The sequence below is a fragment of the Somniosus microcephalus genome, chromosome 4 (assembly GCF_052327205.1).
Source record: "Somniosus microcephalus isolate GS21.2 chromosome 4, FLI_Smic_1.0, whole genome shotgun sequence".
Lineage (NCBI taxonomy): Eukaryota > Metazoa > Chordata > Chondrichthyes > Squaliformes > Somniosidae > Somniosus > Somniosus microcephalus.
The window spans coordinates 203,857,882-203,879,617 of record NC_140990.1 but is presented as its reverse complement, the minus strand read 5'-3'; the positions used below and the strand labels follow the sequence as shown (position 1 = coordinate 203,879,617).

General features: G+C 43.8%; 1 protein-coding gene across 3 annotated transcripts in view; it reads right to left on the bottom strand.

Annotated features, from left to right (window-relative positions):
• Positions 1–4,220: 4,220 nt before the first annotated feature.
• idh1 (isocitrate dehydrogenase (NADP(+)) 1) overlaps positions 4,221–21,736 on the bottom strand; it is a 37,232-nt gene continuing 19,716 nt past the window's right edge. For all 3 annotated transcript variants that reach the window (XM_085985719.1, XM_085985720.1, XM_085985717.1), the window contains exons 4-9: positions 15,025–15,130; positions 13,123–13,300; positions 12,526–12,677; positions 11,991–12,131; positions 9,453–9,615; positions 4,221–5,448 (exon numbers count right to left, since the gene is read on the bottom strand). In XM_085985719.1, the coding sequence (XP_085841845.1) occupies positions 5,355–5,448; positions 9,453–9,615; positions 11,991–12,131; positions 12,526–12,677; positions 13,123–13,300; positions 15,025–15,130 (834 nt within the window). In that variant the 3' untranslated portion in view covers positions 4,221–5,354. The remainder of the gene's footprint in view (positions 5,449–9,452; positions 9,616–11,990; positions 12,132–12,525; positions 12,678–13,122; positions 13,301–15,024; positions 15,131–21,736) is intronic.

Genomic DNA, 21,736 nt, shown 5'->3' with positions numbered 1-21,736 from the left:
ACCTAAAACTGTCTTAATTCTGCAATAGGTTAGAATGTTAGAGGTGCATCATGGGTTTGGTATATAGCTAAATGACAATGGAACAAAGTTACCATATTCATGGTGGAAATATCTCAACCAGTGTAAAAATGCTAATATCAAAACTATGTTAGTATATAATTGTGCAGTATAAAGTTCATGCACACTGTATAAAAATGAGTAGCTGTACAGACAGGCAAAGCTTCATGTTGGGTAGGATAACTAAGTATCTGTAGAGACTGAGGTAGCAGAGCATGCCCGATGGTCACCTGATGGTTGTGGCAGGACACCTGGTCCATTTTGAGGGATGGGCCTCATGAGCATTAGGCCTACGGACAGAAAATATGCACCCTGGGGCAGCCTGTCTGCTGAGTCACTGCAATATCGGGCAGCCTCTTGGCTGGAAGAAGGTAAGTCTGTGTGGAGGATCTAGTGCAGCAGCGGCCAGGTGCTTCGCCTGCCTAGCGCTAGTACCAGGGGACGATTGCAGCAGCCATAGCGACAGCAGGAATGGGAGAGTAATCGTTCGCCACCATTTCTGCCAGGCAGGCGACCTCAATCTCTGCCTATTTGTCTCTAGTTGAATTGTTAACATTTTGGAAGCAGAAAGTACATAATTAAAAATAGCTGCAAAAAAACTTTTGCAATTCTGCCACTTAAGCCTGTTGCTTATCTGCTATGGCAACTAAGTTTTGTATACATTCAATAAATTTCCACTTAGATGTGTATGTATTGGCCAGTTTATTTAATTGTTCATTGATCTTTGAGTTCTTATTTAACCATTCATTGTCATGGATTTTTTAAAGTATGTTTTGACTCTACAATGTAGCTATTGCAAAGTTCTGCTTTAGTAACAATAAAAACCTTTATGGTACAATACAATTTATGGCTGAATTTTTCTTAGAGGAAATACATTGAATCATTACTACAATATATTATAGGATCTTTGTTTCATACCAGCAATGGACTGGAAAGTTAGGAAAACTTTCACCCAAAATGAAGGATTATTTTGGAATTACAAGTTCTTACTGTCTTAATTGGAATTCTTTCCAAAGCGGTTTGATTAGAAAGTTATATTACTGTTTTGAAAACTGAACTTTTCATACTCCACTGTAAATAATAGCCAGCCTGAGTGTATATTGTTTTTCCATACTAGATTTTTACTTCCATCTGCTATAGCTAGACTGAGGGCAAAATAATTTACAACAAACTTTGTCGTGACTATTTTAAAATCTGTTTTGGATGTAAGTTGCAATCAAGACTTTACTAGCTTTCAAAAATAGCTGTTTATTTTTTGAATTTATGCACGCTTAAAAATAGCTGAAATGGTTTTCAGTCTATGGTTTCACTTGTTCTCACCATCCTTATAGGAACTGCTGCAGCATTACCAAAAGGTAATTTAAAAAAAAACTTGCTTACCTGAATGTGGAGCTGGGAAGTGCTCCTCCCAGCTCCACATTAAAACCACAGGTTGCTCTCCCTCTCACTGCTTCCCACCCCACTCTTCCGGTTGCTCCCGTCTCCCAGTAACTACCCAAGGGCTTCTGCTGGTGATAAAAAATTAAAATCGTTGCCAGTGAGCTACCTGGGGATGCCTAACGGGCTAGTGTACAGAAGGCCCTCTTGGGGCAGGGATCGTCGGCACAAACCAATTTCTAGGCTTTAAAAAATGTATTGCTTTTTAAAATTCAACTAATTTATTTGTGCTTTAAAAATCCATCATTGACTGAGGAAAGATACTGATAAAATGTAAATATAATTAAAATACAAGCTAGGTTTGCTTCCAACTTCAACTCTGAATTGAACTTAAGATGCTGTTTAATCTACATATATAAATCGGTACTTCTGTCATTCTGTCTATCTGTCTGTCTGTCATCGCGTGTGCGTTGCGGGTATGCACTGAAATGAAAGTTACAGGGCGTACCTACGCGCGCGTTACCTCCAAGAAAGCTTACGCTTCCGAGACGGTCGCGCTCTCTTTCTCTTCCCCCCCCCCCGGTCGCGCTCTCTTCCCCCCCCCCCCCCCCGGTCGCGGCGCTTCTTTTTTCTCCCCCCCCCCCCCCCCCCCGGTCGCGCTCTTCTTTTTTCTCTCCCCCCCCCCCCCCCCCCCCGGTCGCGCTCATCTTTTTCTCTCTCCTCCCCCTCCCCCCCCCCCCCCGGTCGCGCTCTTTCTCTCTCTCCTCCCGGTCGCGCGCTCTCTTTTTCTCTCTCTCTCCTCTCCCCCCCCCCCCCCCCCCCCCCCCCCGGTCGCGCTCTCTTTTTCTCTCTCCCCTCCCCTCCGGTCGCGCGCTCTCTCTCTCTCTCTCTCTCTCTCTCTCTCTCTCTCCTCCTTCTCCCCCCCCCCTCCTCCCTCCCTCCCCCCCCCCTCTCCTCCCTTCCCCCTCCTCCCTCCCCCCCCCTCTTCCTCCCCCTCCCTTCCCCCTCCTCCCTCCCCCCCCCTCTTCCTCCCCCTCCCTTCCCTCCCTCCCTCCCCCCCCTCTTCCTCCCCCTCCCTTCCTCCCCCCGGTCTCTCTCCTCCCTCCCTTCCTCCCCCCCCCCCCCTTCCTCCCCCCCCCCCCCCCTTCCTCCCCCCCCCCCCCTTCCTCCCCCCCTCCCTCCCCCCCTTCCTCCCCCCCCTCCCTCCCCCCGGTCTCTCTCCTCCCTCCCTTCCTCCCTCCCCCCCCCCCCCCCTCCTTCCTCCCTCCCTCCCTCCCCCCGGTCTCTCTCCTCCCTCCCTCCCTCTCCCCCCCCCTCCCCCCCCCTTCCTTCCTCCCTCCCCCCGGTCTCTCTCTCTCTCTCTCTCTTCCAACAACAACATGCCCTCGAAAAAGCCTCGGCACCGCCGGGCACTTCAGCTAGTATGCTATAAATTTATAGAATACTCAACTGCCATGTAATCAGTTTGTCAATTCTTTCTTGCTCACAAACCCATTTTAAAGAAAATATTTTAAATAAACTTAGCTGAAAAAGCTTCTAAAATTTGTCCGAGCTTTTCTTAATTTTGAAAACTCAGCACAAACTAAAAGCTGAAGAAAAATATCCTGTTTGGCTGACTAAATGGTACTAATGGTTCCTGAGGATGAGTAACCTGCAGATGCTTGGACTACACACACTTCCTTCAGCTAACGGTATCACAGCTCTGAGCAAAAATACGTCTAAACTCAACTTTGAGAGGTTGGGCCTTAAAGTAAAAATTAAGGCATTAAAAGATAATTCAATTGAAATGTTACTGAAAGATGTCTGTCATTTAACATTGGAACTCCTTCTTAAGTACTACTGAGCAGAGTTAGAAGTATTAAAAGGTAAGTGCTGTAAATTTCACATTGGACTTCCTATTGACATTTAAGATTTTAAAATGAACGTCTACACCATATTAAAAGCAATACCATCTCCAAGCAGAGAATTTCAAAATGGATGTGGACTACATTCTTTGTTGCCACATAGCTGGGTCATTCTGCAAGTCCTTGGTCAAATCTAATGATTGCCATTGAAAGCTTTTGCAAGGTGATGTGAAATAATCCACACACCATTACAAAGCACTACAATTTGGATCTGGTTATTTGGCAGAGGATGTGCCCCTCTCATCAAATCATTGCTCAACTTTGAGTGTGTGCAGGATGAATCACAATGAACTAATAGTACACAAGTAACTCACTAACAAGAAGAAAAGGATCGACTAGGTGACTTCCCTGATGTGATAGCTTAAAGGGGCACTGTCCCTTTTTGATGACCTATCTAGCTGGGTGTGACTAATGGTATCTAAAGAGGCACATGCTGACAGACTCCCTTTAAGATAATACCCATGTCTTTAACCTAGATAATGTCATGGTAGGAATTCAGAGTCATTTTACAACTCATTGGTCACGTGCATTTGGAATCATGTAATTTTGGACATCCTGCCTCCAAAGCCATATTACTGTTCTGAAATCAGTAGAGCAGATGATAGAAATACAATGAGGACAATTTGCACATGTAATTCTAAACAATAACTTTGAATAATTAGCATTCAGAACAGTGACAGGAAATTTCTGTTGTGGGGGGGGGGGGGGGGGGAAATCACAATTCTTAAGGTTGAAGTGATCAAGCCCCTTAGTTGTTGATTCTCCCCTGTTTGACACACGAGTATGAACCCAGTCAAAGTCAGTGTACCTCCTTTGCAGAGTCTTCAAATGGCAGTTTTATTTTGTCAGAGGCAAAACACAAATTTACTCTTGGAGGAGGAAAATGTTTAAGTAAATTTTATTTGAGCAGTAAATGTTCTAATGAAAAATTTAGTAAATTATATTTCACCAGGACAATTTTTACAAATGTGAAAATAGACCAAAAGTGAAAGCAAAGCCCATCCTTTGTTCAAAATACTCCATTTTCTATAAGAAACATTAGCTTTGAGAATATTAATTGAATTAAATATTTTGGGGTAGAATTTCCATGGGGTTCCCATCAATGTTATGGCAGGAGAGTGAGAATCTCTGCAGAAATTCCAGGCAAAAATCAAAAGTGGAGACCTTTTGCTGTCAGTGGCCTAAAAAAGGAGTACCCCATAGCCAAAAGTGGCACCTGTAGATTTAAAAGCTGGCCCGGAGGTATTCCAGAACCTCCTGACCCCAGAAGTCCAAGTTACTGGCTAGGAAATTAGCATTTTTATTTGCAAGTAGGGTTTTCCAGCTCCAGAATAGCCTTCAGTCTTCACTGGTTCTTTTGGAGCTACACTCCATCTACTGTCACTGGAGTTGCTTAGCCAATGGCTGGTAAGAAATTATTTTTAATATAAAGTCAATCAAAATTCTCCTGAGGCTAATACTCTGAAATGGGGGAGTGTTTTGAACAAAGTATTTCCCTCAGACTGTCCTCCTCCTTTAAGTCTTAAACTGCAGTACATAGTAACATGGACTGAAAAGACATTACGAAATCAATACCTGAAGAAATTCAGATTTTTACAAGTTCTGTGTGTAGGCATTAAAAATCTATTATTAAATGGTGCCTTCTGACTGACTGACTTCACATCAAAAGTAATGAAAGTGCCATACACTTGATTATTTAGCAATGGATACTAAGTAATCTCAACATAATCTGTAGATACTAAGTAATCTCACAACACAATCTGTAAAAAGTCATGATCAAAACCAGCAGCAACTTATCCAACTGCTCAATACTAGTATACAACAATGAGTGTTTCAAGTTTTATTACCTGCTAAATAGTGACCCCCCTCAATGCAACTTTAATATTCAGATTATGGCTATCAATATAAAAGCTAGATTTGACTGCATCTTAATTTTTTTAGACATTCTACCATTGTGTATTAAGAGACCATGTTTAACAATGTAGTGTACCTTCTACACTGCATACTTAGCCAGTTTTAAAGCTTATGTGGTGACATCTGCTTCAGTTTGAGATTTTCTGCAAGCTTGTCCATGAATTCAAATGTGTTCAGATAGTCAGAGCGTTGCACTCTTCAAAAAAAAAAAGTGAATTTCAATTAAGAATTAAACTAGTAAGAAATGCTCACAAAAAACAAGTATTTATAAAAGCTGGATTTTTCCTACTTCACATTTGACTACAATTGATGCTATTTTATTGATTATACAAAATGTTCACGTGTGCATTTTAAACCAGTGATTATATATTGTTCTGTCAATTCTTAGTGCTATATTTTTAGATATGGGGAGAATAATTATTTATGAATTAAGTTGGCATCAGGATAATTTTCCTCCTCAAGCTCTTTCCAGCTTATGTTTACATAGGCTGAAATTTTGCCTACCTCAGCGTGTCTGGTGCAGGTGGTGTCTGTGGCAGGTTGAGACACCACTGTTGAAAATGAACTTGCCTTAATGGGGCCTATTAAGCCCACCTAGCACATTACCCAACCCAATTAGATGGAGCGGGTCTGGTGAAGTCATTTATGACGTGTTTTCAGCTGGGATATTTAAAGGGACTGTGGCCACATTAGATTTGAAGTTTAACAGTGCTGTCAGTGCACTGCAGCATTGGAGTGCTGCAAACACTGAATGACTGCACAGAGGCAGAGGGCGGCATCCAGGTTTCCTGCTGACTCCTTCCATATGCTGATGGAGGGAGTCCGAACACACAGGGAAGTTCTCTTCCCTTCCAATGGGCAAGAGACCCCTCCCCAGGAGACCAAAACAGCCTGGTTGCAGATTGCAGAGGAGGGCACAAGCAGGGATGTGGTCAGGAGGACCTGGCTGCAGTGCCGCAAACGTTTCAATGATCTCATTAGATCAGGACATGTTAGTACAAAGCCACACTCAACTGCATCCTGCTGTGCCTCTCATCACATCTCTAGCACTCTGGCTTCCCTACCCTACTCCTGCACATCCTTACTCTCGCCAACATACCTTGCACCTCCACCCATAACTCTTATCTACATTACATTATCACATCCCCCATCTCACTAGCCACCCCTCACACTCATCCTAGTGCAATCGTACCAACTAACACACAAGGGTAGCCACTTGGGTGTTTTATCCAATGTTTATGTAAAGTTTCTGTTAGTGTGGTGTCAAACATAAAAATCTTTATTTTCAACACTTTTGGGTCTTGGACAGATTTGTGTGCAGCTTTGGAAGTGGTTTAGTGAGTTGCAGTGAATGGTGAGACATAATGGTACACCCACAATGGAGGAGTGTGAAAGGAATGGCTTGGTCATTGTAGGGATGCTTTATGATGTTGCTGTGGGGTGGTGTCAACCTGGCACATCATGTGGCAGCCATATGGGTGTACAGCGTGAAGTTAACTAAATCTGGCCATGATGCAGCCATCCCTGGCCCCTTGGGCAGCAATGTGCTCGGGTGCTGTGCAGCATCAGGTGATTGGGGAGAAGTGGTGGTGCTGCTCGTGGTCCAATTCAGAGGACCAAGGTCAGGCAGTATAAACGGCATCCACATTGATGGAATAAATGGCAAGTGAAGTACAAATGACAGAAGCATTCTCTCAATGGTGAGAGTTTTCCAATGAGGTGCCACTGGATGGAGATTTTGCTGGAAACACTTACAGCCTGCAGAATCTGTGCTGGAAATGAACTGAGCAACAGCTTCTGCCTGAGGAAAGTGATCATCCTTCAGATGGGAGCTTTTACTGTACATTTGATACTGTCAAGTAATTAGCTGGAGCAATGGCCACAGAACTCCCGCCTCAGGTTGACAGACGTGGTTCCCAATCTGCGTGAATCCCACGGCCATGCAGGGAAATTCAAAAAGTAAGTAGAAAAAGGCTCTTAGGTGCCTGTAAATGACCTGATAATGATTTCAATTAGGTCACTGCCAGTCGGGTTGGCTCCGCGATGACAGACGCGCTTGGAGGGGAAAAGCACATGGGGGCAGGATGAAAGCGGGTTCCTGACCCGCTGTCAAAAACAACTTTCCCACCTGACCCGCCACCGATCGTGCCTGCTACCACCCTGGAAAATTCTGGCCATAGAGTCATACAGCACGGATAGAGGCCCTTCGGCCCATCGTGTCCGCGCCGGCCATCACGCCCTGTCTAATCTAATCCCATATTCCAGCATTTGGTCCGTAGCCTTGTATGCTATGGCATTTCAAGTGCTCATCCAAATGCGTCTTGAATGTTGTGAGGGTTCCAGCCTCCACAACCCTTCCGGGCAGTGAGTTCCAGACTCCAACCACCCTCTGGGTGAAAAAGTTCTTTCTCAAATCCCCTCTAAACCTCCCGCCCTTTACCTTGAATCTGTGCCCCCTAGTTATTGACCCTTCTACTAAGGGAAAAAGCTCCTTAGTATCCATCCTATCTATGCCCCTCATAATTTTGTACACCTCAATCATGTCCCCCCTCAGCCTCCTCTGCTCCAAGGAAAACAAACCCAATCTGCCCAGTCTCTCTTCATAGCTGAAGCGTTCCAGCCCTGGTAACATCCTGGTGAATCTCCTCTGCACCCTCTCCAAAGCTATCACATCCTTCCTGTAGTGTGGCGACCAGAACTGCACACAGTATTCCAGCTGTGGCCTAACCAGTGTTTTATACAGCTCCATCATAACCTCCTTGCTCTTATATTCTATGCCTCGGCTAATGAAGGCAAGTATCCCATATGCCTTTTTTACCATCTTATCCACCTGTTCCGCCGCCTTCAGGGATCTGTGTACTTGCACACCCAGATCCCTCTGACCCACCGTCTTGCCTAGGGTCTTACCATTCATTGTGTATTCCCTTGCCTTGTTAGTGTTAAGTTTTTACCCTAGATTTTTTTAGGTTCAGTGTCACTGGCCCCTCCCGTAAGTGGAAGTCAAGTTCCCATGAACCAGAATGCCTTCACCTGCCCAATATCTAGGTAAATGTAGCAATGCCCAGAAGTCAAAGATGTGCGGGTTAGGTTGATTGGCTATGATAAATTGACCCTTAGTGTTAGGGGGATTAAATACGTGGGGTTACAGGGATAGGGTGGGATATGTGTTGGTGTAGGGGTTACGGGGATCGGGTGGGATATGTGTCGGTGCAGGCTCGATGGGCCGAAATGGCCTCTATCTGCACTGTGGGGTTTCTGTGATCTGTGATAACCTTCATCACTACTCCGGTTTACAGAATATACACATCACATGATCCCCTAGACTTCAATAGGAGGAAGAATAATGAAATCAGACTGTGATTCAGGCAATAAACCACTAATAAAAATTAAAAGTAAAAACAGTACTCAATGTAAATATATTTACAGTAATTACTAATCTTAAAGTCGAAAACAACAAAGACACATTTCCAGTGCCACCCTTCAACACAAGACTGACCTTGGTTGTAGTCCTTTATTTTTTACATGGTACTCACTACCATGGAGTCTTCCCAAAGTCCTCTAACTAGGCTCAAACCCTAGTGCTTTCAGACTGACTAGCGAGCTGAATGCAGGCAACCAAAAATAGACCTACAATTGGCACAGAATTATCCACCGAGGGTCAACATAGAATCATGGCCTACCCTCCTCACAAATCTGACTACAGTCTCTGACATGGGCATATCTATCAATCAAATCTTTTTACTTTAAAGAGATCCCCAGGATGTCAATTATATAGAATATCTGAATTGAATGGAATGGCTTATTTCTGAGAAACCCATTGATCTGTTTTTACCACTTTGCTTAACCTGTGATTTAACACTTGTCCAATCAATTATCAAGGACAAAGCTTGGGACAGAATATGGTAATGCCTCTGAATTGAACAGACATTAATATATTTAACACCCTTTGTCCCAGTAGGAACAAGTTAGAACTAAATATTGATGCAATCATATCAGACCATAAATATCTCTGCCGATTTATGATTCGGCACCCAGTGCTTAATGTTAACCATGTGTGTATTGTGACTAGCAGGAAAGAACTAACAATCCAGAATAGACTTTTGTCATACTAAGAAAATAAGTGAGTAATATATTTACAAGAAAACCCAGGATTCTTTAAACTGAATGCGAATGTTAGCCCCAAGTAGTGTTTATACTTACTTGGGTAGACCTTTGATACATGCAGCCAAATCCTTAGTCATGAAACCAGACTCAATAGTTTCTACACAAACTTCTTCTAACAAGGTACAGAAGTTCTGCAGTGCAGAGTTGTCATCCAGCTTTGCTCTATGGGATAGTCCTCGAGTCCAAGCAAAGATGGAGGCTTGAAACAATGAGGGGAAAAGTCTTGCATTAAAAACACCAGGTACATAGGGCAAGAAAAGTCTTTTTAACCAAACTTATGCTTCAACAGACTGTATTTAACTGCACCATTATTATAACACCTTAAATACTGAAACATCCTTGGGTGTTTCACAGCTTAAAGAAGTAAAAATAAAAAATGTAATGGATGCTGAGCTACAGTGGGAGAGGTGACCAAAAGCTCAGTGGAATGACAGATTTTAACAGATTTTACAGGTAGGAGAGAAACAATTAAGCTGATAATTTTACGGTGAGAGTTCCAGATAATAAGGCTAAAGCAACAGACGGCTCTACCATCATTGATGGTTGAAGGGAAGTATGCTCAGAGGGCATTGGGAGGGGCATAAGTTTGAAGGAAGTTGCAACGATAAAGTGAGAGACACCATGGAGGGGATTGAAGGTGAAGGCAAGAAGTTTAAATTCAAAGCTTTAGGAATAGTTAACCAGCATGGATCGGTGTGAAGGGCAAGCAGGGCTTACTGCACTGCATGATAGTATACGGGCAGATGAGTTTTGAATGCAGTGGGAGGATGGGAGACCAGCAAGGAAGATGTTGGAGAAATCAAGTCTAGTGGGTGTCAAAAGTATGGATAACAGTTTTAGTAGCAGTGACAGTGAATTAGTAGCACAAGCAGATGACATTATTGAGGTGGAAGTAAGCAGTCTTGATGATGGATAGGATGTGGAGTTTGAAACTCAGCTCAGGTAGTAAGGAATTGAAGATATTTGTGAAGAAGCTGGGAAAAGTATCTCCCCATGGTGAAGGATGAGGATAGTTGAGTTGGAGGACTGTTGTTGTGGGCTGTAAGGGAGATGAGGAAGTGGTCAGAGATTTGAAAAGTGGCATGGTCAGGTGCGATGATAGTGTAGTGTTTATAAAATTATAAAGGGCTTTGATAGAGTGAATAAAGGAAAATATTTCTTGGGGAGTCAATTACAAGGAGTCATCAATTTAAAATTGTCACGAAAATGAGTGAGAAGTTAGGAGATGTGTCTTTAACGAGTTGTTGGAGCATGGAATGCTTTTCTACAGAGAATGGTTAAGGCATTGTCGCTTCTAAGGGAAGAGTAGATAAATATTTGAAGTAGAGGAAGATACAGGGGTATGGGGAGAGCGCAGGGCAGCGAGATTAGTTTTAGACTGCTCTGACAAGGATGACGCAAACACAAAATGCCTCCTTCTGTGCTGTAAACTTCTATGGTTCTAAACATGAACATTTCTATTACCTTACATTTCTTAAAATTAGCAATTCACCTATCTGGTCATTAACTCTGATGAACCTAGATCGCCTGAATTTTATACCTTTTTCTAAACATTGTGCTTTCCACAAAACTTGGTGTCACCTACAAACTTAAATACTCTTTATTTCCAAATTAATAATCTTGAAATTAAAGTCCCAAGACTCAGCCTCGAGCATTCTGTTGACTACACCACAGTGTAGTGGTTATGCTAAAAGAACCAGCAATCCAGCTGTCCCAAGTTCAAATCCTACCATGGTAAGTTATGAAACTGATTTAAATAAATGTTGTAATTTGTAGGCTAGCACCAGGAAAACAAAATAACCATGAAAGCTGTTGGATTTTTGCAAAAATCCATCTAGTTCACTAATGCCCTTCAGGGAAGAGAACCTGCCATCTCCACCTGGTTTAGTCTAACTATTCATGTCCACAGGGCAACTATGTTGGGAAATAAATGCTGCCTTGCCAGCATTGCTTACATCCTGAAAACAAATAAAAATAAAACTACTAATCATTACCCTTTGTTTCCGGTTATATAACCAACTTATTACCCAACCTATTAAGTTTTCACAAACTTTTAGTTGCAAATCTCGTGAGGTTCCTTACGATGTCTTCAAAAAGTCTGAAGGAGCGAGTTTCCATTGAGCTTCACCTACTTGTCCGCTGCTAAAACAACATTTACACCATTTTCCCAGGGTTTCTACGGCTCTTCTGGCGAAGTTACAGTGGATGAGCAGAAGTACCCCCATGGAAATTCACCCCTAAATATCAAATATCCACAGTACTAAAATCTGTATAACCTGCCTTTCATAAAACAGAAATTATTTGGAATTATTGCTGTCGCTCCTATGATCTCTTCCATATTGAAAATTTAAAATTTATCTTATCAAATAAACTATACTTGCAGAATGGGGTTTGTGGGTTTCTATCAAGAACTAATATCAAACAATGTCATCTGGAATGTGTTTCAAGGCAATAATATATTTTGGGGCCGCCATGCAATACACTGCAGATTCTGCATCATCATATATCAAATAAACATACTGGCCATACTTGTAATTACATTTGTATAAAGGAGGCAACGCAAAATAATGTTACCAATTGGATTGGTTGAGGTTTCCTTGCCCTGCTGGTGCATACGGTAATGGCGTGTCACAGTGCCATGGGCAGCCTCAGCTTCGACTGTCTTATTATCAGGACAAATCAATACACTGGTCATCATTCCCAGTGAGCCATATCCTGCATGTAATTAGAAAAATATATTCTTAAAAAACACAAAATCAAAATAAAGAAACCATATTTCGGTAGTAGTTAGCTAAAAAAGTAGACTGGAGTAACAGCTTCTATTTTTCTTAATCTCTGCTCAGTGCCTCTGACAGAACTGGAGGCAATCTACTCAATAATTCTTGAATTTTTCAGCAAATTTGATGAGCTATTTTTTCACCATCTGCTGGGTTATTTTGAAAACACGAAGAACATTTCTGAATTTATAAGTTTACAAGTTATTCTGATGCAGAAAGTCATGTCAAACTGTACAATATATCTAGAAATCCATCAGTAGAATTAGCTGTTTACTACACATTATCAAGCGTAGCCTAACTTAGATAAATATAGTTGCTACTGGCAAAAGTACCTTGTGCAATAGAGTCAGATTGCACATCACCATCATAATTCTTACAGGCCCAGATGAAGCCTCCCTCAGATTTTAGTGCTTGAGCTACCATGTCATCAATTAGTCGGTGCTCATACCAGATTCCTTTGGCCTCAAATTGTGCTTTGTATTGTCTGCAAGAGAAAGCAATTCTTGGTTAGAGAAAAATATTTTTATGGTCTAAAACAAAGCCGTACCTTTAGCCTTCTTACCTCAACAACCGTACCATAAAGTCAAGCTTTCCAAATGTTTAAATTTACACTACCCTCCTCTTTTTAGGTACCCAACTGTTGTCTCCTGTCACCGTGTTTCTTCCTTCAGTTTGTAGGGCTAGCCAGTCTGGTCCACCGGCTTCTTTACGGCTCACTGCCATAGTGATCACATCTCTTGTTCACTAATCAAGGAATGACATGAGTGAGTAATCCTCAGCCCAAGTGCCCAGCCTCTTTTGCAACTGAAGGTGCTTCAAACAGCAAGGTTTCTTGTAGGAAAGTAAAATAATGAAGTGAGAGAGAAGTGAGTGGGGGAGGTAGGGAAAGAGAAACAACATTTTTGAAACGGTTATTTTAAAAAAGTTACTTTTCATAGATTTCCTGGAATATGTCCTTGAATCGTCCATCATAGCTCTTCAGTATGGTATTCTTTGTGCTCATGTATAATGGCCAACCTTTAACAAGAGCTTGCTGGAATGAGCTATGAGCGAAGTCCCTAATAGAGGAGTCAGTGTTGTACATTCCCAAAGCAACTCCTCCACCATCTGTAACAGAAAGCAGTTAGTGACATTTTTTACAAAGCCACATATACCAAAAGTAGCATTTTGTGTTTGTCGTAATGTACTCCCGATTGCTTTTAAATCTTAACACCTATTATCAAAAGTACCCTTCGATTCCTAGATCCTCTTTCTTCCCACTCCTTCCCTGTTTGCGCAAGTGTAAAAATGAACTCAAATTATATTCATGTACCAGTGTTGAATTTTCTTTCCATTTCTCCAGGACAGTAGTAACCTAACAATAAATCTAGTTTACATTCATGAGCTCTTTTCAATTGTATGCAATATTTTGTTTCTTGCATGCTATATAAATCCTAATCTAACCTAAAAAAGGAGTGTGAATTGAAACTCTCCTATACCTTTCTATGGGGGCGAAATTGGGTGCCTTTGCGCCTCCCATTGGCACCACGCGGACATCGACACCCGCCATATTCGGCGGGGGTTTTGCGGCGGTGCTGTGGCATTGCATCCCGATCTCCTTTGGCCGAGAGATCGTGACATCATCGCCGTGTGCATCGCCCCGATCCTGAAATTGACTTCTGCCCCCTGCAGCAGCACCGGTTGAAAACACCGACAGCTGCAGGTGGTGTGCATCGGGCAGCAGATGTTTAAAAGGTGAGGTGGTTGAGATAAGAAAATTTAAAAAAAAACTTACCTTTCTTGTTCCAGTTTTTTTCGCAGGTTCCTGCCCGCGATCGATCAGCCCAGCACTCTGCTTGCGTGCCAGGCTGATCACACGGGATCGCAGCTGCCTTGGTCGTCCAGGTAGGTACTTTTTCTATTGCAGAGCCTGCAGCAAAGGCCCTTCCCTTTAAGGGAGGGAAGGAGCCTTTGAACGCAGCAGCATTGCACGGCCCAGTGTGCAGTGCTGCTGAAGTCTCCGCCCCACCTGCTACCGATTTTTAGCGCTCCACTTCCTTCTTTGAGTGCAAACAGCGAATTTTTCAAAAGTCTGAAATCGTTAGCGCCTGGCGCTAACTTTTCAAACTTTTAAAAATTACCGTCCCAAGCAGGGCGAGTGAATTTCTCCTCTTATAAGTCTAGCCTACACAGCCAGTAGATCCATACCAGTAATTAATATGTGTAACCAGCTTAGCCCCATCTATATACATTGGAAGGTTTTGTTTCTTCCAGAACTTAAAAACTGCACAGCACACAGGAAATGGTGCTGCCAGTGTAAGCTGCTTGATGCAAGCATGTAAAAAAGTGTTATTGAATGTGTCTCAACATTATTGGCCAGTTAAGCATCAACAACAGTAGCTGCAAACGAGATCTAACAATCTACTCAATTTAAAGAATCATTTACCATGCATAGTTCTGAATACAGGAAACTTTCTGGTATCCGGCACTGACGGGACCAAGCTGGTGCCGTTAGATCAAAACTGCCGTATAATCCAGCCCTAATGTTGAAACATACAGAGCTTTTCAGCTCCGTGTGAATCAACAAACCCTGTTGCTTAGCAACAGCTTCAAAACAGTCGGTTGCAGCTGCAAGCGTCTCTAGCTGAAGCTGTTGCTTAGCTAGAGACCTTGCAGAGCCTGACTGGGAAAAGAAAAGCAACGAGAAGTAAAAAAACCTATAGAAAACGGCTCCTGAATTTTGCCGGTAGATAGAGCTTTCCGGACTTTTAACCTCCAGTTAAACGAAAGTTTCCTGTATGCAAGCCTACAAATTTCATAAAGCATGCATCTGCACAACATGCAAACCTTACCTGTAAAATTATGAATAGTATAGGTGACAGGCTCACCACCATGACTGGGTGTGTATTTGATTTCAACTATACCAGGACCAGGTACAACAAAGTCTGTAGCTCTGTACTGTGAACAAAAAGTATTAAATTTGTTACTAAATTTGAACCAAAAAGATAAATGTTTACACTTTATATTCTGCAAACCATATTCGGTGGGAGGCTTAACTTTAGTTCCAGTAGCACAAGAATGATAAAGTTCATCAGCCAAAACCTAGATACAAAATAAACAATTATATAAGCACTTTACTAGTAATCACAGAATCTACAGTGCAGATAGAGGCCATTTCGGCCCATCGAGCCTGCACCGACACATATCCCACCCTATCCCCGTAACCCCACGTATTTAATCCCCTAACACTAAGGGTCAATTTATCATAGCCAAATCAACCTAACCTGCACATCTTTGGACTGTGGGAGGAAACCGGAGCACCCGGAGGAAACCCACGCAGACACAGGGAGAATGTGCAAACTCCACACAGACAGTCGCCCGAGGCCAGATTTGAACCCGGGTCCCTGGCGCTGTGAGGCAACAGTGCTAACCACTATGCCACCGTGCCCCCCGTAATGTTACAGTCAAAATAGCATAACATTTTTATTTGCTGTATTTCTGTTCAGTTTTCTTCTGAAGGCATTAGCTCCTTGTTGGAGTGCAGTTCCACGATGTCAGTTATCATCTGGGATCTCACCCAAGTGGCCATTATTTGTGTGAGCTTTGACAATAAGTGTCACCAGGCTTTTTAATTACAAGGGCAATCATAGCAGAGGCCAATTCAGTCATCACCTGATGTTCACACATGCACTTGTTATTTTAGTGTAAATGTATTCAAAGTCTAAAATCAGGATTGAAAATTACCAGGAACTAAAACAACTGCATCCTTAATTCAAATGAACATTTATGATCCTAATTCAATTGTGCGTAGCATTAATATTTTGAAAGCAATTTAAAATCTTCATTGGTGATCCAGTAATTGACAACAAAAAAGGGCATTTTCTTCGCTGATACCAGCTACAATAACTCTCCAACTGAAAGATGACCAGTGGCCTCATGATTGCAGGTGGATATAGACATAATTGCACAGCGTGCAAACAAATAATGTATGATTTTCAAGTCTGTTTAGAAAATTAAACAGAGTGCAGCTTGGAACAGAGTTTAAACGTGTGAGCTTGGAGAGCAGGAGTTAAAAATCTACATGAGCGAGGACAGAGAACCAGTGGAAGTTCAGCTCTGTGAAACTCCCCAAATGCATTCGGAGAAAAATAAACAGTGACATCACAGGGAAAAGGCAGAGGCAGTGGATCTGAGCGGAGGCGGAGCAAATAAACAGCGCGGCACAGGAAGGCCCAAGAGCAGAGGCAGTGGACCTGACAACAAAAACAAGGATTGATGTCACAGGAAAGTGATTGGTTGGTCAGTATTTCTCTCTTTTCTTGGGCATTGGCTTAAATTAAGAGCTGGGATTAAAAACTAAACATTCAAAACTTATACATTTAATTAATTAAATACATTAGAGATGGCAGGGCAGGCAATGGGTTACTGCTGCAACATGTGGGAGCTGATGGTCACCATTGAGGTCCACGGCGACCACATTTGCAGTAAGTGTTGGTTGCTCGAGGAACTTCGGCTCCGTGCTGATGAACTGGAGTCCGAGCTTCAAACACTGCGGCACATCAAGGAAGGGGGAGAGTTACCTGGACGCTGTGTTCCAGGAAGCAGTCACACCCCTTAGATTAATTAATTCAAATTTGGTCCGTGGTCAGGGACAGGTGGGTGTGACTACGAGTGAAGCAAGTATGGGGAACCAGGAGGTAGTGGTGGAGGAGCCTCAGCCCTTGCCCAACAGTTACAAGGTTCTTACTCTGTTGGGCGAGAGCAGGGACTGCAGTGAGGATGAGCAAACTGACCACAGCACCGTGGTACAGGGAGCAAACAGAAACGTGGTAGTGGTCAGCACACACACACACACTTATTGTGATCTAATGGAAACTTACTCAGACTCAATTACAAAAGCCCCCTCTATGATTTGACTGAAACATACAATCACCACTCCCGATCGGCTGTCTATTGTAGGCCCGTTTCCTTCTGCTCGCTGTTCTTGCGTTAGCTCCCGACGCCGTCTCTTTAAACTAAACCAACTTGCAATATCTTGAAACACATTTCCTGTCCTCTCCTGTGCACACGATGGCCATATCAAAATGTGTGAATGTCTCTAGCAGAGAACTCTTGATGGCTAATTGTCCCTCCTATTGTCCATTGATTACTTGGGCACCAACTGTCTGTATTGAGGTCCTTTCTGACAATGCAACCTTCCCAAAGTGACTGCATATGCTGATTATTGGTTTCTGTTAGCATTCGTATTCAAATGGTATAGGGCCCGGCCCATTGTCTAGGCCTGCCCAGATACCAGCTTTTCTGGAGCCATGGTCCAAGGTGTGCTTCTTTAACAAGAAGGTACAATGAATATGCGAATGTTTTTGTATCTTCCCTAGACAGAAAACCTTCATATAGCAATTTGGCTGCAATGTCTGAATTAACCCTTTATTGCCCAGCTCTTTTTGCAGGCTGTGCAGTTCTGGGTTTTTATATTTCACAGTCCAATTTTTACCATGGGCGGGGTGGGGGGGGGAGGAACAGACCCTACAGTATCAAATTGAAAACAAAAGCCTACCATGTTGCGAAGAATAGTGAAAAGCCAGAGGATTGGGAAATTTTTAAAAAGCAGCAAAGGACAACTAAAAAAATGATAAAGAGAGAAGATAGCTTTAAGTTAGCAAGAAATATAAAAACAGACAGCAAGAGCTTCTACAGGTATATAAAAAGGAAGAGAGTAGCTAAAGTAAACGTTGGTCCCCTAGAGGATGAGTCTAGGGAATTAATAATGGGAAACGGCAGAGACCTTGAACAAATATTTTGTATCGGTCTTCACGGTAGAAGACACTAAAAGCATCCCAATAATGGATAATCAAAGGGCTATGGAGGTGGGGCGGGAACTTAAAACAATCACTATCACTAGAGAGAACGTACTTGGTAAACTAGTGGGACGAAAGGTGGACAAGTCCCCTGGACCCAATGGCGTGCATCCTAGAGTCTTAAAAGAGGTGGCTGCATAGATAGTGGATGCATTGGTTGTAATCTACCAAAATTCCCTGGATTCTGGAAAAGTCCCAGCGGACTGGAAAACCGCAAATGTAACACCCCTATTTAAGAAAGGAGGGAGACAGAAAGCAGGCAACTATCGACCAGTTAGCTTAACATCTGTCATTGGGAAAATGCTGGAGTCCATCATTAAGGAAGTGATAGCAGGACATTTAGAAAATCATAATAGTCAAGCAGTCAGCATGGTTTTATGAAAGGGAAATCATGTTGGACAAATTTGCTGGAGTTCTTTGAGGATGTAACGAGCAGGGTGGATAAAGAGGAACCAGTAGATGTCGTGTATTTGGATTTCCAGAAGGCATAAGGTGCCACATAAAAGGTTACTACACAAGATAAGAGCTCACAGGGTTGGGGGTAATATATTAGTATGGATGGATGGATAGAGGATTGGCTAACAACAGAAAACAGAGAGTTGGGATAAATGTGTCATTTTCAGGTTGGCAAACTGTAACTAGTGGGGTGTCGCAGGGATCAGTGCTGCGGCCTCAACTATTTACAATCTATATTAATGACTTGGATGAAGGGACTGAGTGTAATGTAGCCAAATTTACTGATGATACAAAGATAGGTGGGAAAGCAAATTGTGTGGAGGACGCAAAGAATCTCCAAAGGGATATAGTTAGGCTAAGTGAGTGGGAAAAAATCTGGCAGATGGAGTTTAATGTGGGAAAATGCGAGGTTATCCACTTTGCTAGGAAAAATAAAAGAGCAAATTATTATTTAAAAATGGGGAGAGATTACAAAATGCTACGGTACAGAGGGATCTGGGGGTCCTTGTACATGAATCATGTAGTGTATGTACCTTTAAGAGGAACTATGTTTTTGAAGCCCCTGTGTACTGTAGTACCAGTAGTGACCACTCAGGTATATAAGCCTGTACAGCGTCTTGTATAGTTAGTTCACCTCCAGACTTTGTTCAGTAAACACTTGTTAAATCAACTCCTGCATTCCGTGTCTCCATTAACACACGGATCTAACAGTGGCGACGAGTTAGAAACGAACTTACCTGCAATTCGGCAGCACCTCAAGGAGATCGATTCCTCAGACGAAGGTCGAAGAAAAAAAAAACTCTGGTTTCACCAGCTAAACGGGCTGGTGGCAGGTAGTGCACTGATCCTTCCTGGGCGGCGGGCTGGGGCTCGATCAGGTGGCTCTGCAGCGGGGCCGGGCAGCGAGTCGGAAAGCAGAAGCAAACAGAGACAGAGGGTGGAGCACTCAGTGTAGTGTATGTACCCGTCTATCTTTAAGGGAACTATTGAATGTAACCGTTCACCTTTAAGGGAACTACTTTAGGTGTGGCACTATTTGTTTGGCTTCTGTATACTGTAATACCGATAGTGACCACACCAGTATATAAGTGTTGTAGCAGGATTGCTGGGGCAGATTCGCCCGGACCTTCGAATAGTAAAGACCTGTTTTGTTTGTTACTTCTGAAGTCTGTGTATTTATTAACTGCACAACCCACAGACTTTACAGTGGCGACGAGTCCGATCGTACCCTGCGGCAAGATTACCAAAGCAAGAAGAGCGTCGAAGAGAGGCAACCGCCCTCGTCGTGCTGCTGGAAGAAAACACGAGGCTGCAGCAGGAGAAAGGAGGAAGACTTTAGCAACAAAAGCTTCCATTAGCAACAGGCACTGACTACCCTTCTACCACGGTGCAGAGTGAGCCGATCAGCAGGGAACAAGGCGGCCGAAGAGACTGTGAGTAGGGGAAGGTGTAGAAGTATCCGGAGGATAAGGGCAGAGCACTCGACCTCGGTCGAGGGGGAGCTGTGCCGGCCAAAAGTCGGGTCCAACGGCGTCGGGTGACAGCCGGACCGCGATCGGCGGGAAAAATCCGGGCAGCGACCGCAGCCACGAAGCGCTGAGCCTGCGAGTAGGCGCGGGAAGAGAAACCCAGCCGCAGCCGGGGAGGGAAACACCGGTCTGCGAGAGGGCTGGGGAGGCGAACGGGAACCGTGCGGGTGAGAGCCGGGTGCGGAGAGAGAGACTGCGAGGAGCCAGTCCAGCGGCTGAGCTGTTCTCCACCAACGGGGTACTCAGAGCCGGCAAAACCGAACGTGCGGGAGTGGGTGAGAGACACAGCCGAAAACGGGGTGAGAGACTGCGCGAGAGCCAGTCCAGCGGCTGAACTGTCCTCCGTTAACGGGGTGTACCCAGCGCCGGTAGAGCCGTGCGGGCGGGAGGAAAAGACATAGCCGAGTAAGGGGAGCTGTGCGGAAGCCAGCCAGCGGCTGAACCTGTCCGCTGTGGGGGAAGCGTACCCCTTCCACCGGGAAGAAACGCGGGAAGCCGCCATTAGGCGGAGAAGACGCCAGAAGCGGGAAACCGCCATTGAAGTGGGCGGGGCGAGAAGGAAAGAGCGGGAAACCGCCGATTTCGCGGGAAAACCGCCATCTTAGAAACAAACAAATAAATAAGAATACTTAAAGAAATACTGGTGCTGCTCCCAAGGGAAGAAAAATGCCTAAGCGAGGAAATATTAACGACTTTAATTCTGAAATAGAAGACTGGGCCACGTACGTGGAACGCATAGAGATCTATTGCGAAGCCAACAAAATAGAGGAAGACGACAAGGCGGTAACATTGCTAAACTCGATGGGGGCAAAAACATACGGGCTCTTGAAGCATCTAATAGCACCAAATAAACCAGCGGATCAGACCTTCGAAGAGATTGTGGCTGTGCTGAAGGACCACTTGAACCCCACACCGCTGATGCTGGCTGAACGATTCAAATTCTACGCAAGAACGCAGAAGAAAGACGAAAGCAATGCGGAATACTTGGTCGAACTGTGTAGGCTAGCGAAATACTGCCAGTTCGGAGGGAATCTGACAGAAGCGCTGCGGGACAAGTTCGTATGCGGATTGTCCAAAAAAGGGACGCAGAAGCGACTACTGGAAGAGAACGACCTCACACTGGACAGGGCTGTCCTTATAGCTGCATCGCACAAAGCCGCAGCGAAAGGAACGGCGGAAATGCAACTAAAGGCGGCGGCACTCGGGGTGGACCAAATTACTTCAAGCACAACAAAATGCTACCATTGTGGGAAGACAACGCATGACCAGAATCAATGCTGGTTTAAGAACCAAGAGTGTAGGAAATGTGGCAAACTGGGTCACATCGCGAAGGTATGCCGGTCCGGGAAAAAGACCAATAATCAAAGGAAGCCACCACAAGAAAAGTACAACAAGGTACACAAGGTGGCTGAGAAGAGTTCAGACGAACAGAATTCAGACTCAGACCCAAACAACCAGGAGCTGGGTAGGCTGAGAATCCACAATGTGGGTAAGGAAACAGATCTACAGGCCATCTGGGTCATACTAAAAATAGCTGGAGTCCAAGTAAGAATGGAGCTGGACACTGGACCAGCTCTATCAGTCATCAACCGAAGGGACTACCACCGGCTATTCTCTCACATACCTTTAAGAAATACCAAGTTCGTATTACAGACATACACGGGGCATAACGTATACCCCGTGGGGAAAATAAGAGTCAAGGTGAGAGATAGGGGTAAAGA